The sequence below is a fragment of the Eumetopias jubatus genome, unplaced genomic scaffold (assembly GCF_037043125.1).
Source record: "Eumetopias jubatus isolate StellerSeaLion01/CBP00866 unplaced genomic scaffold, mEumJub1_p1.0 scaffold_10, whole genome shotgun sequence".
NCBI lineage: Eukaryota > Metazoa > Chordata > Mammalia > Carnivora > Otariidae > Eumetopias > Eumetopias jubatus.
In genome coordinates, this window is record NW_028274816.1 from 46,531,715 (window position 1) to 46,544,255 (window position 12,541).

Genomic DNA, 12,541 nt, shown 5'->3' on the forward strand with positions numbered 1-12,541 from the left:
CGGCGTTATGTTGGCTGAGCGTTTCAAGGATGTTGGAAGTCACAGGGCTGGGATGCATGGCTTGTGTCTGGACAGTTTCTACCCACACTCTGCACTGTCTCCAGCTGAGAGCTTCTCGCTGCAAGCCTTACCCAAGTCTTGTGTCTCTGGGTCCGTGTGGCCTAACGCAGGGCTGGGTCTTTGTCCTCTATCGGTCCTTCTGTCCGCCTGGACCTCCCTCTGACAGCATGTGGGGGCACAGACATTTTCCTGCCCTCCCCCTCACACCCCGACTCACCAAGCCCTGCAGCCCTCCTTCCCTTTCTCATCTCCCTGCGCTGCCTGAGCTTAGGCACCCCATCCCTCACCTGCATTAGGATGTAAGAACCCTACCCAGTTTTGCCCTTCCTTCCCCACTTGCCTCCAGAAGGACCTTTGAATATAAAGCTGCCAGGCCCCTCTGCCAGGGGCGGGGGGGGGGGGGGGTGTGGGGCTAGGTGCACAGGAACTGTGAGTCTTTGAGTGAGTGTGTGATGCGGATATGGAACCCAGCCCAGCCCACTGTGGTGGGGCAGTGAGAGGAGAGGATGTTTGCTCCCCAGGATGGCCTGGGGGTGCTGTGGTCAGGCCACAGCCAGCCCACTGTGGCCCTCTGCTGTCCAAATCCCAGGGCACCGGTCTGGGCAGAGCCAAGGGCTGGCAAGCCAGAAGGGAGAGGAGGTGGGTGTTGGCTAGATGTCCAGGAACAGTGGTGTCCCCACAGTCAGCATCCAGCAAGGCCAAGATTAACGCTGTACTCCAGGCCTTACCCCTCAGAGAAGCTGGCCAGAGGCTTCCTGAGCTGCTGGTGGCCCAGTCCTTGCCTGGATCTGACTTGACGTTCAAGGGGCAGGGAGTCCCCTCTCCTCTCCGATGTGGACTGCAGCTACCCAGACCTGTGGCAGGGGCTCCCGGGTGCTCCAAGCAGCCCCAGGCCTCCCCCTTGCAATCTGTGATTTACTAGAGGCTCCGTTCTGCTCAGGGGCATGCGGGATGACCCCTGAAATGCAGTTGCCATTCAGAGGTCTCTGTGGTACTGGAGGAGAGCCTGGGGCTGCAGCTGCCTATACACAGAGCTCAAGCCAGACGGGGAGGGAGGGCTTGCTGCCCAGTCTTGGGGCCCCTCTGGGTACAATCCGTGGACAGTGGTGACCACCCATACGTGGCCTCTGGGGCGCTCTTCTGAGGATCAGCGCATCCATCCCTGAGCCCCTGGGCAGCCCCTTTGCAGTCCTACCTCCAGGAGCCTGACTCCCCTGGGGGCCTGGAGGGCCTCCCTGAGGACAGAGCAGCTCTGGCTGCAGGAACAGAGCTGCTGGGGACTGGGGTGCTTCAAAGAAACATCGGCTAGAATCGATTTACTTTTGTGGCTCTCTGGGTATGGAAAGCAGCAGCTGGGACAGGTCTGACAGCCACAGGCCAGCTCAGTAATTGACGCCCCAGCCGGAATGACACATCCTGAAGCCAGCTGGAGGTGGACCGATCATTATCTTGTGCCTGGGCCACCACACTCATGAGCCTACCCCACCGGCGACCTCCAATGGCCTGACTGTCACGAGGCTGGGCCAGGCGGTGTTGCTGGCTCTTTCCCTGCAAACAGGCTGCCCCTCGGCGGGGCCACCTCAGCATCAGGCTCCAGTATGACCCACTCATGTTTTATTTCTTGGAAACCTCTGGTAGGAATTCACCAATACTTAAGCCAAATTAGGCCCCTGACGGCCGAATAGGAGGAGTCCCATTTGACGCGGCCACAGCAGCCCAGAGCCTGAGCGGGGGCTCCCTGTGGGCTCTGGACAAAGGCAGACTCAGGCCAGGCCTGCTGCTGGGGCTGCAGGTGATTGGCTGCCGCTGGGGCTGCAGGTGATTGGCTGCCGCTGGCCTGCTTCCTCTCCACTGAGAAGGGCTGGTCCTCCCCCCTCAGCAGGCCCTGGACAGCCACGGGCCACGGACCGTGCTCCTGCACACACATATGTCTGCCCCAGCTCACCCCCTTCTCCCGCATCCTCCATCTGCCGTCTGGACATCTACACTCGGAGACCCACCGGCATCTCAGACTCAGTGAGGATCTGCTCCCCTTCCCAGGACATGGCACCAGCATCCCGCTGCTTAACCCAGAAACCACAATCTCCCTCGCAGTCAGTCCCCAAGTGGTACTGGCCCAGGGGCAATGCAGGAACTGGCTGGTAGCAGCCCATGAGGACCCAACCCCATTTCCCATCAGTAGTGTTAAACATCCACCAGCACACCACCCTGTTTATTCTTCCTGAAATCATCTTCACGTCTTCCTCCGCATTCCCCCATCAGCAGCTGGGCCTGGGCCTCAGACCTCTCCTCCCCGGACGGTGGCAGCCACTGCTGACCGACCAGCCTTTTTGTTTCTGTCTTCAGCTCTTCATCTCAGAGTGGTCCTTAAATTCAAAACAGCTCCCAGCTCAAAGCCTTTGTAGACTTCCTGTGGGCCTTAGGAGATAAGATCCAGTGTCTGTCAGGACCAGAGGGCCCCTTGCTTGCTGACCCCCGCCGGCCTCAATGGTCCCACCATTTCTTGACACTCTTCAGTCTGTATGTCCCTTTATCCCATAAGGCCACCAACTTCTGCCAGGAATGCCCTCATTACCCCCACGTGCCAATTAATGGTCGCTACCTTAGGGAGACCTCCCCTAGTGCCCTGGGCTTGCTGCCATCCCTACCCACGCTGGCTGCTGCTCACCCCATTGCTGCCACCACACATGGAATTACTGTCCGGTGCCTCAATTCCCCACTAGACCATAAGCTCCACGAGGGCAGGGGCCATGACTGTCCCATTCATGGCCAAGACACTGTCACCAGTGTGTAAGACGGTGCCAGGCACACGCATGTGCTCCATCTGTGGAGCGAATGGACAGACGCTGTTGGCCAGCACGACTGAGTTCTGCTGTCTGGTCTTCCTGCCAACACGCTGAAAGAACACATGAAAGGAGGAAAGGCATGACCTGCTCTAAGCCATGTGCCATGTGCTCTCAGAAACTGGATACAGGCATGAACACACACGCTCCCCACCCAGAGCACGCACGCCACATCACGTAGCAGGTTGCAGGCACAGAGAAGTAGGGTGATGCCTCCTCTCTGTATGCATGGTGTACCACGTCGGTTCCATGTGACATGCACATGTGGAGGTACAGTGCAGTGCATGGCACCTGTGTGCGGGGGCCCCACAGCCCCCCCAAATATGGTAGGAATCACCCCCAGGCTCTGACAGAGGAGAGCTTTGCAGCAGGAGCTGGGGAACCCTCCCTTGTGCATAGGCAGGCATACTGTGGGGGCAGGGGGGATGCGCAGGGACATCCCACCCCCCAAGTGATGGGCAGATGTGGGGCGTGGAGCAGCAGGACAGCTGTTGGGTTTGCAGACCAGCTAACTGGCTGGCTGGCTGACTGACAGGCAGCTCCAACGCTCCACTCTGACAGCTGCAAGGGAATTCACAGCCAAGGCTGAGCTGACAGGGAACTACCCGGTTGAATCGTGGATCCTAATCACGGAGGCGAGGGAATGGAATCGCTAAACAAAACAAGTAATGGTCAGAGCCGTCAGGAGCCCATCAGCCCGAGACGGAAAGATTCCCACTTCCCTCCTCTGCAGACAGGTCCCAGAGTCCCCAAGCTGGTGAGGGAGCTGGGCTCAGAGACACTTAGCTGCTTTGAAGGTGACCCGGGGATAGGAACCCGGGGAGCCCCCAGCTTCCCTCCCATGGGCTCTCTCTCTCTGCCAAGCACTGTGCATGTTTCATTTGCACATTTATGGACCTGCAAGCTGAGTCTTTTTATCCCATTTTACAGATGAGGGAACTGAGGTTTGCTGAAGTCAAGGGATTTGTCCAGGGTCACACAGTTGTGCCCTTGCTGTGGTTCTTTTAAAATATAGGACCCCTCATTAAAAGCTGTTACTCAGAGAGGAGTCTCCAGGCGAAGGGAGGGAAAGCTTCTGCTCTGGTCTGGGCCAAAGATCAGGGGCTACTGTGTCACACCACCATGAGTCTGTCTCCAAGCCCACCCGCAGAGGCTGTCCCCTGGGCCTGGGACAGCAGGTGGCCATGGCTGTGACTGCGGCTGGTCTCCAGGCCATGCACGAGCCCAAGCAGGGAATTTAATGAGTTGGATTTTCCTGCAATCACAAGTGAGAATTTAAGACCCTTCGGTGAGGATCCTTCCATCTGAATTCTGCGCCTGGAGTCCAGGCTGCCCGCTAATTGCTGAGTGTGTTTAAACTTCAGTTTTGCATCTCATCTGCATAAATTAACAACCTGCCCAGAGGAAGGGAGCAGCTCACGATGAGGCATCAGAGGCCGATGGGGGTGGCGGGGTGGTGGTGGGGTTTGCCCCTCTAAAGAGCAGAGCCTGAGCTGGTGGGAAAAGAGCCAGAGCAGGTGTGGCCACATGGAGGCCACAGGCTCCATCCTGGTGCCCCACAGGTGGCCATGGGAGGCAGCCAGTTGGGTGCATTGTAGATCTGACTGCACCACCTGGGTGGGGGGTGGACAGACCCCTCAGCCCGGGCAGTTCCCGTCTGCATCTTGCCACTCGGCTGGCAGCTGCTGCCCAGAGACACAGGCCCTTCCCCAGCTGCCAGGCTGAGCTGGAGAAGCTCCTCCAGGGGCTGGCAGGCTCCAGCCTGGACCCTGGGTCTGCCCCTGCTGGGAGAAGCCCATCCCCATCCTCACCTCCAGGGACAGCTCTTCGTCCAGGCAGCATCAGTCTTTCCAAGAGCATTTATTGAGCTCCTCCTGTGTGCCAGGCATGTTGCCAGACTGTCTGACTCAGACAGACGAGACGTGGGCCCTGCCCCAGAACATCAAGAACTAACACTATCTTTCACTACTGGTCAGATCACCCAGCCCAGCTGGGGAAATACTTTCTTACCTCTTCCAGGCTGGTTCCAGAGTGTTCTGAAGTCACATTACCACCCCCCACCCACTGCCACCACCGTGTTATGGGTTGAACTGTGTCCCCTCACCGAAATTATGTTGGAAGTCCCAACCCCTGGGACCAATGACTGTGAACTTATAGAGCCTTTGCCAAGGTCATCAAGTCCAATGAGGTCATTAGGGTGGGTCCTAGAGCAGAATGACTGGTATCCTTGGAAGAAGAAGAAGAAAAGGCCCACAAAGGAGGACAGCCATGTGAAGAGGGGAACAGAGCTGGGCCTCAGCGGCCACAAGCAGGGAAAGTCTGGGGCTGCCAGACTCATACCCATGCCTCATGACCCATGCTGGCCCCTTCTGTTCTCTCCCATCTGTTTCCCTTTGCAGGTCCAACTCCTTCAGGACAGTCCTACCTGCCCCCAGGCCGCAGTGTTCAGAGCAGCAGGACCCTCTCTCCATGATCAGGGCCCGGGGCTGGGATTTGAGCAGCCAGAATAGCAGTCACACTCCTCAAACATGGTCAACCGAGGGCTCATGTGGCACCTTCCAGCCCTTTCTAGGAACTTGGGTCCTGTTTTTGACCCATGTCAGTGTCGCCAGTTTACACAGCCTGACCCTCAGTGGGTCCTAGGCATCAATGATTGGGGCTTTTGAATTGAACCCAGCAGGTCTCTCTCCTGTGACTTGGAGAGGAGTAGGCAGCAACCCTCTCCCCAACAGCCCACATGCCTCTGAAGCCCCCTCCACAGCTCTGCCCCAGACCCAGGCTGCACAGCCGAATTATAAGAAACTGGCCGTGCAGGGGTTCCTGGGGGGCTCAGTTGGTTGTGTCTGACTCTTGATTTCGGCTCAGGTCATGATCTCAGGGGTCCTGGGATCGAGCCCTGAGTCAGGCTCAATGCTCAGCGGGGAGTCTGCTTGGGGATTCTCTCTCCTTCTCCCTCTGCCCCTCCCCCAACTCACACATGCTCACTCTTTTTCTCTCCCTTTCTCGCAAATAAATAAATAAATCTTAAAAAAAAAGAAGGGCACCTGGGTGGCTCAGTTGGTTGGACATCTGCCTTCAGCTCAGGTCATGGCCCCAGGGTCCTGGGATTGAGCCTAGGGTCAGGCTTCCTGCTCAGTGAGGAGCCTGCTTCTCCCTCTCCCTTTGCCCCTCCCCCCTGCTTGTGCGCTCTCTCTCTCTCTCTCAAATGAATAGATTAAAATCTTAAAAAAAAAAAAGGTGATGTGTCAGTTTTCCGTATTTATAAAAAAAAAAAGAAAGAAACTGGCCACATACACCATCATCAGATTTTTCCTCCCCTTGGCAGGTAACCAGTAAGCTTTTCAGCCAAACACTGAAGAAAACCCTGAGCCAATGAAGAGTTCACAGTGTGGCGCCCACTTGGCAGTCCCAATAACTCACGCCTTGTTTATTCTCACCAATGCTCACTCTTATCATACAGCATGTGTTTCAACCACTCTGCAAATGTCATCTGTCCAGAAAGAGAAAGCGGTTGTTTTTTCCTTACCGTGCAGGGGATGGAGCTCCCTTACAGATTGTTAACATTATGTTGAAAGGAGAAGACAGGTAACTCAGACGCTGAACATGGAGCATGTACATGACTGGCCTTGGGATTCCCCTGTCGCAGGGAAGGGGGTGGGAGACAGCAGAGATGTATGGTGGTATTGGTGTTATCAGATGGAAAAAGAGGCTAGGGGTTGTGGTTTATGTTGTTCAGCAAGCCCACTGTTTCTATCTAGGTTGCACGTTCATCTGAGGACTTGGGAGGGGCTGGTGGTGGTTATATCGAAGCCGAGTCCCCACCACCCCATAAGTCCTCCCCCCTCCATGGTACCAATTCTGGTGGCTCCTGGTGGCCCTGTGTCTTCATGTGTGCCGCAGAGGTGGGAGACCTTAGCTGCCCCTCCCTGGTCACTCCACAGAGCTGTCCAGAGTGCTGAAGTGCAGCCCACTGCGGGATACGCAGGCCCCGTCCTCAAGGCACCGAAGGCTGCAGACTTTCACTTGCTCAGAGCTAGGGGTGGGCTTTGCTTTGGCTTTTATCCAAGCAATGCATCGAGGACTAGCTTCCTCCACAGAAAAAGTAGGGACAGTGGGCCCCTGGCAAGGGGGAGAGCATGTTACATTTCCTTCATTAAGTTTCTGTCTTTATTCCAAAATGGCATATGGGATAGGGTCAATCTTTGCCAAATGAGCTATAATAAGTTTAAAGGCCGGGAGCGTACAGCTTGTGGCAAATTGAGCCTCCACCTAAGGTCTGTTGTTGGGTTTCCACAAGACAATTTTTTCTTTTCAAAGGGGGCAGTTGCAGCCAGGTTGGCTTTATTGGGTAAACGTGGCCAAGAGGTCAGAGATGCCCCAAGCCCCAGGCTCTGTCCAGCAGGAATGTTCTCTCCGGCCTTCAAGTGGGCCAACCTGGAAAACCCATTGAGGCGCAGCATCCTTCTGTCCAGTCTGCACAGATGGAACAGGCCCCACAGCCCACCACCCTCCAGGCAGGAGGTCACAGCTGTAGGGCCTGACATCTCCCTAAGCACATCCTCACCCAGCTCCACCAGCTGGCAGGGTGCCTTTTGTGAGTGGCTCCTGAGTCCCACTCTTGGCCAAATCTGGCATGACTCATTTGTTCCAGAAAAGGAATATAAATAAGCACCACCGTACCTTGACAAGTTGACAGGATTGACAAGCAGAGTAAATTCCTGTATCTGAGACTCTGAGGAGGAGAGGTGATTTGGCTGGCAGAGCCAGCTGCCATCACCAGAAGAAAATAATTAAGGAAACCCAGCAGCGTGGAGGGAAAACTGAGTGTGTAGCGGGTCCCTTTTGCTGAAGGGATCTGTGATGACTGGCTGCAGGAGGAAACCCTCACATGCCAGAAAGAAATGGGCTCAAGAAGCTCATGCAGGGATGAGGCAGAGCTGGGGAGGGTGGCCAGCAGGAAGGAAGGAAGCTCCGGGCTGGGAGGGGGGACCCTGGTGAGGGGCTCCATTCTAAGAGACTCCTGTCTCAGGCCAAGTACCCGCTGCCTGCACCCCATACCCTGAGGGGGGCAGCCAGTTCTACATGGAGCTTCCCCTCAGTCTTCATGGAAGAGTCTGGAAGGCTTGTTTCAGAGTTCCTCCATATGTACACACATATTGCCCATAAGCTTGGGAATGCCCAGGAAGTTATGGACACTCTGTCCTCTGCCTCGAGAAAGGCACACCCCTGTTCCCAGCCCAAAGGGATCCAAGAAAAATATTGCAACAGAAGAAAGAGGCAACATGCCCAAGTTCCACCTTTGCTTCACTTTTGGAACTCGAAGAAGTTCCCAGGAGGCTCAGGGAACTTTAGCCTTTTCCAACCCAGGGCTGACCTCGCGTCCTTACCTCCTCACTAGCTGGTGAGTGAAGGAGATGTATGGGCGCATCCTCAGACTGACCAGTATGAGGCCAGGGTCACAGCAACGGCTGAACCTGTAAAACTGGACCTCATGGAGAAATTGCCAGGGCCCCCTGGGTCAGGGAGTGGATGTCCTCTCACCAACTGTGTTCCAGCCACTGGACCTACGCCAAGTACACAGAGACAGCAGGGGACAGGCAGGGCCACCAGAACATCTCACATACACAGCCCAGGAACAGCCAGAACTTGGTCAGGTGTGCCCCGTCCTGCCAACTGGAAGTTCAAGCCTTCTCTTCTTTAAAGGGTAGCTGGTGCTGATTGTGACAGTGGCTTTCAACAAAGCCTCAGAGTAGAAGCAGCCACTTACAGGTACCAGAGCAGGAAGAGCCCCTGGTGCCTCAGGGGCCAGGCAGGGATGGGGGAAGGAGGTCAAAACTCCTAAATAGGTTCCCCCAAAGGAAATCGTCTTGTTTTACTAGGACCTCCCCCAAGACCAACCAGAGTATGAAGCAGAATCCTCCCATCTGGCCGAAGGTTCACTTCCCAGAGCTTGTTATCCTGGGTGACTTCGGCCCCAGCCTAGCTAAAGGGCCTCCTTGCGGGGAAGAGGGAACATCGTGGAGTGTGGTCAGCAATGCACTGATCTGTCTCCGCCTCCCTCCAAGTGACAAGCGCTTGCCGGACAGTCACTCTGTGCCTGGGCTCTGCTTAGCCCTTTGCAGGAGACCAGGGTGAACAGGAGGTGGCCAGCTCATGCCAGAGTCCCAGGGCCAGCTGAGTTGGCCAAAATCTCAAAGTAGGTGCTTAGGTTAGGGGACTTCCCAGAGCAAGTAGGGAGACCCCAGTCCAAGGGAAGGAGTGTGTTCCACTCCCAGGCCTGTGCATGCAAAGGTGTGGGTGTGAGTGTGTCGTATTCTGAGTACAGAAAGTCCACATTGCTTAGAGCAAGGGCTGAGCCAACGGGGCATAGAGAGAGGATGGACAGAGCTTTCCGAGGATCCTGTCCCCATGACTTAATGACAGTGAGGTTGAACGGGGGTGAGGGGCGGTGCTGTGGGGTTCCTGGCTATTCAATGGAGCAGGTGGCCACCTTTCGAGACCTTCCTGGTCATCTCAGGAGGTGAGACACTGAGAAGCCATCATCAGCTCGGAAGCAGTGGGACCACATCTTGCTGCACTCCCATTTTCCATATGGCTAGGAGGGTGGAGGGGCACTCACACTGAGCCGTGCCTCCCTGAACTGAGCCCAACTCAAGTGCCCTCCAGCCCAGGGGCCCAACCATCAAGAGCCCACGAGCAGGTCCTCAGGAGCCACGTGGTTCTTCTGCCACTAATACTGTCCTCTCTGCTTTTCAGGAATAAAGTTCAGCATCAGGCCACAGCAGCCCTACAACGTGAGTTCTGAGAGTCAGATAAATCTCAGCACCGGCCGCCTGGGGAGAGTTGGGGAGGGCAAGAAAGAAACTGGAGCTGATGTCGAATCCATTCTTGGAAAGAAAAACATGCCCAGTCCTTCCCAGGAGCCTTGGGAACAAAGCCCAGGGCTTTGGACCCATGAATGTCCCCTTCCTGTTAGCTGGCGGCTTTGGACTTGTGCTAATAGAGGCGGTAAATCTGAGCCAGCCTCCTCAGGCTACCAGCTCCCTGCCCGGTCCCCGCGCCACGCGGAGGTTCCTGGGAGGCCTGCGCCATCTCGTGGCTCAAGAGACCCTTGCACCTCTGGCCTCAAGACCATGGCCGGCGAGGGGTGGGGGCCTTCAGGGACTGGACCTGGGCTCAGGCCAGAGGGGTCCCATCCCACAAGGTCAGCTGGACTCCTTCTCCCTCACCCGGAAAAAAATCTCAGGCCACAGAGGGGGCAGGGACCCCGGCCACAGTGAGGGCCTGACCTGTGTGACCCTCAGTGCCCCGCTGATAACTGCCCTGTCCCCCCTGATAACCATTTCTCTTCTTGCCCCAGGACCTCCCACCAGGCAGTTCCCAGGATGGTGACTTGAAGGCACCTACGGAGAAGGTCCCTGGAGACTTGTCCAGCCAGGCCCCCAGGGGCTCCCGCCTGCTGGTGCCCGACCGGCCTCAAGCCCAGCTAAACGTAGGGTCCCGGCTCCGGCCCCGGCAGCGCCGCCGGCGGCTGCTTATTAAGAAAATGCCGGCTGCGGCCGCCATCCCGGCCAACGGCTCTGCTGGTGCCTTGGCGCGGCCCGCACCCTGGGCCCCTGACGGCCACTGGGTCACCCTGCACCACAGCCAGCAGGAGCGCAAGCGGGTGATGCGGGAGGCGTGTGCCAAGTACCGGGCCAGCAGCAGCCGCAGGGCGGTCACCCCCCGCCACGTGTCCCGCATCTTCGTGGAGGACCGCCACCGCGTGCTATACTGCGAGGTGCCCAAGGCGGGCTGCTCCAACTGGAAGCGGGTTCTCATGGTGCTGGCGGGGCTGGCCTCATCCACCGCCGACATCCAGCACAACACGGTGCACTACGGCAGCGCCCTGAAGCGGCTGGACACCTTCGACCGCCAGGGCATCCTTCACCGCCTCAGCACCTACACCAAGATGCTCTTCGTCCGCGAGCCCTTCGAGAGGCTGGTCTCCGCTTTCCGCGACAAGTTCGAGCATCCCAATAGCTACTACCACCCCGTGTTCGGCAAGGCCATCCTGGCCCGGTACCGGGCCAACGCCTCCCGGGAGGCCCTGCGGACGGGCTCTGGCGTGCGCTTCCCCGAGTTCGTCCAGTACCTGCTGGATGTGCACCGGCCCGTGGGCATGGACATCCACTGGGACCACGTCAGCCGGCTCTGCAGCCCCTGCCTCATCGACTATGACTTCGTGGGCAAGTTCGAGAGCATGGAGGATGATGCCAACTTCTTCCTGAGCCTCATCCGGGCGCCGCGGAACCTGACCTTCCCCCAGTTCAAAGACCGGCACTCGCAGGAGGCGCGGACCACGGCACAGATCGCCCACCAGTACTTCACCCAGCTCTCGGCCCTGCAGCGGCAGCGCACCTACGACTTCTACTACATGGACTACCTGATGTTCAACTACTCCAAGCCCTTTGCGGACCTGTATTGATGGGCGGCGGGGGGGAGGTGGGGGGGGGCAGCTGGCCACGGGCAGCCCAGCCCCGCGTGCCCGCACCTGTCCACAGGGGCTCTGGGGACAGGAGGAGCCGTGACTGCTCGGTGCCGCGGGCCCTACGTGGGGGGCAGAGGCCCGGGCCTTGGATGGGGGCCTCTCGCCCTTGTCCCATCCCCACTTCCTCACTTCTCAGCTGAGGAAGATGCCGGGGGTTGAGCAGGACCCCAGGAGTCCCAGCTGCAGACACCCAGCTCAGCTAAGAGTCAGGATGACCAGGGAATTCTGAGGCCCAGAAGACGAGGGCCCCAGCGGTGAGGGACTTCCTGCGGTCCCTTCGCCATTGCCTTGTACCAAACCACATGGTTTGCAGCTTTTCTATGACCCAGCGGGGGAGGTTCCCTCGGAAGGAGGTTCCAAATAAAGCACATGGTTTCCAGAGTAGCAGTGTCTACCCTTTGTGTTGGAATGGGAACACATGGGCCCTTCCCTGTGCTGTGGGGGCTCTTTCTCCCTCCCCAGGATGGCCTAGCCAGGCCTCTGCAGGTCCGGCTGCAGGAAGGGGGGGGCGGCCTATGTGGGAGGGGGAGCGGAGGACCCGGGGGCTGCAGCAGCCCTGGCTCAGGCTCCTGGGGCCAGCACTCAGTCACCTGGGGCCTCTGGTCTCAGTACTGGCCCATTTATCCCGAAAGGAGAAGCTCTACCTGTCCCTGTGGAGGCCCAGTGGGGTCCCTTCCTGTTAGTCGCTTTGCCAGGGGCCCTCTGAGCACCCGCCAGAGCTCCTTGGGCAAGCTGCCATGTGGGGGTCCATGGGGCACAGCACAGGGTTCTCAGTGGGTGTGGCATTTCCAGGTGGGGAGTAATGCTCTCCCTCTCTCTCAGCATGGCTTTCTCTCGAAGCTGTCATCAGCAGACCCCCACCCCTGGCCTTGAGCCCTGGCTCCATTCACCTGATGAGACCACCTTAAAGCTTTCAGGACTGCCCACCCTTGGGGGAGGAGGAAGAGAAGCCCATAGGGGGAACCTCTCCAACAGTGTACCTGTTCCCATGCAGTAATGGCTCTGAAATTGTCCAAAGTCAGTGTGGTTCTGTGAAATGTCCCAGAGACAGTGTGTTGGAGCTTTGAGTGTGGCTGAGGCAGTCAGTATGTCGGGTCTCGTTTGTAAT

The 12,541-nt window shown here is 57.7% G+C and overlaps 1 protein-coding gene across 1 annotated transcript in view; it reads left to right on the forward strand.

Moving 5' to 3' along the window:
- CHST8 (carbohydrate sulfotransferase 8) overlaps positions 1-11,370 on the forward strand; it is a 64,749-nt gene extending 53,379 nt beyond the window's left edge. Inside the window, exons 2-3 of the mRNA XM_028123503.2 lie at positions 9,660-9,697; positions 10,264-11,370. Of these exons, the coding sequence (XP_027979304.2) occupies positions 9,660-9,697; positions 10,264-11,370 (1,145 nt within the window). The remainder of the gene's footprint in view (positions 1-9,659; positions 9,698-10,263) is intronic.
- The last annotated feature ends 1,171 nt before the right edge of the window (positions 11,371-12,541 follow it).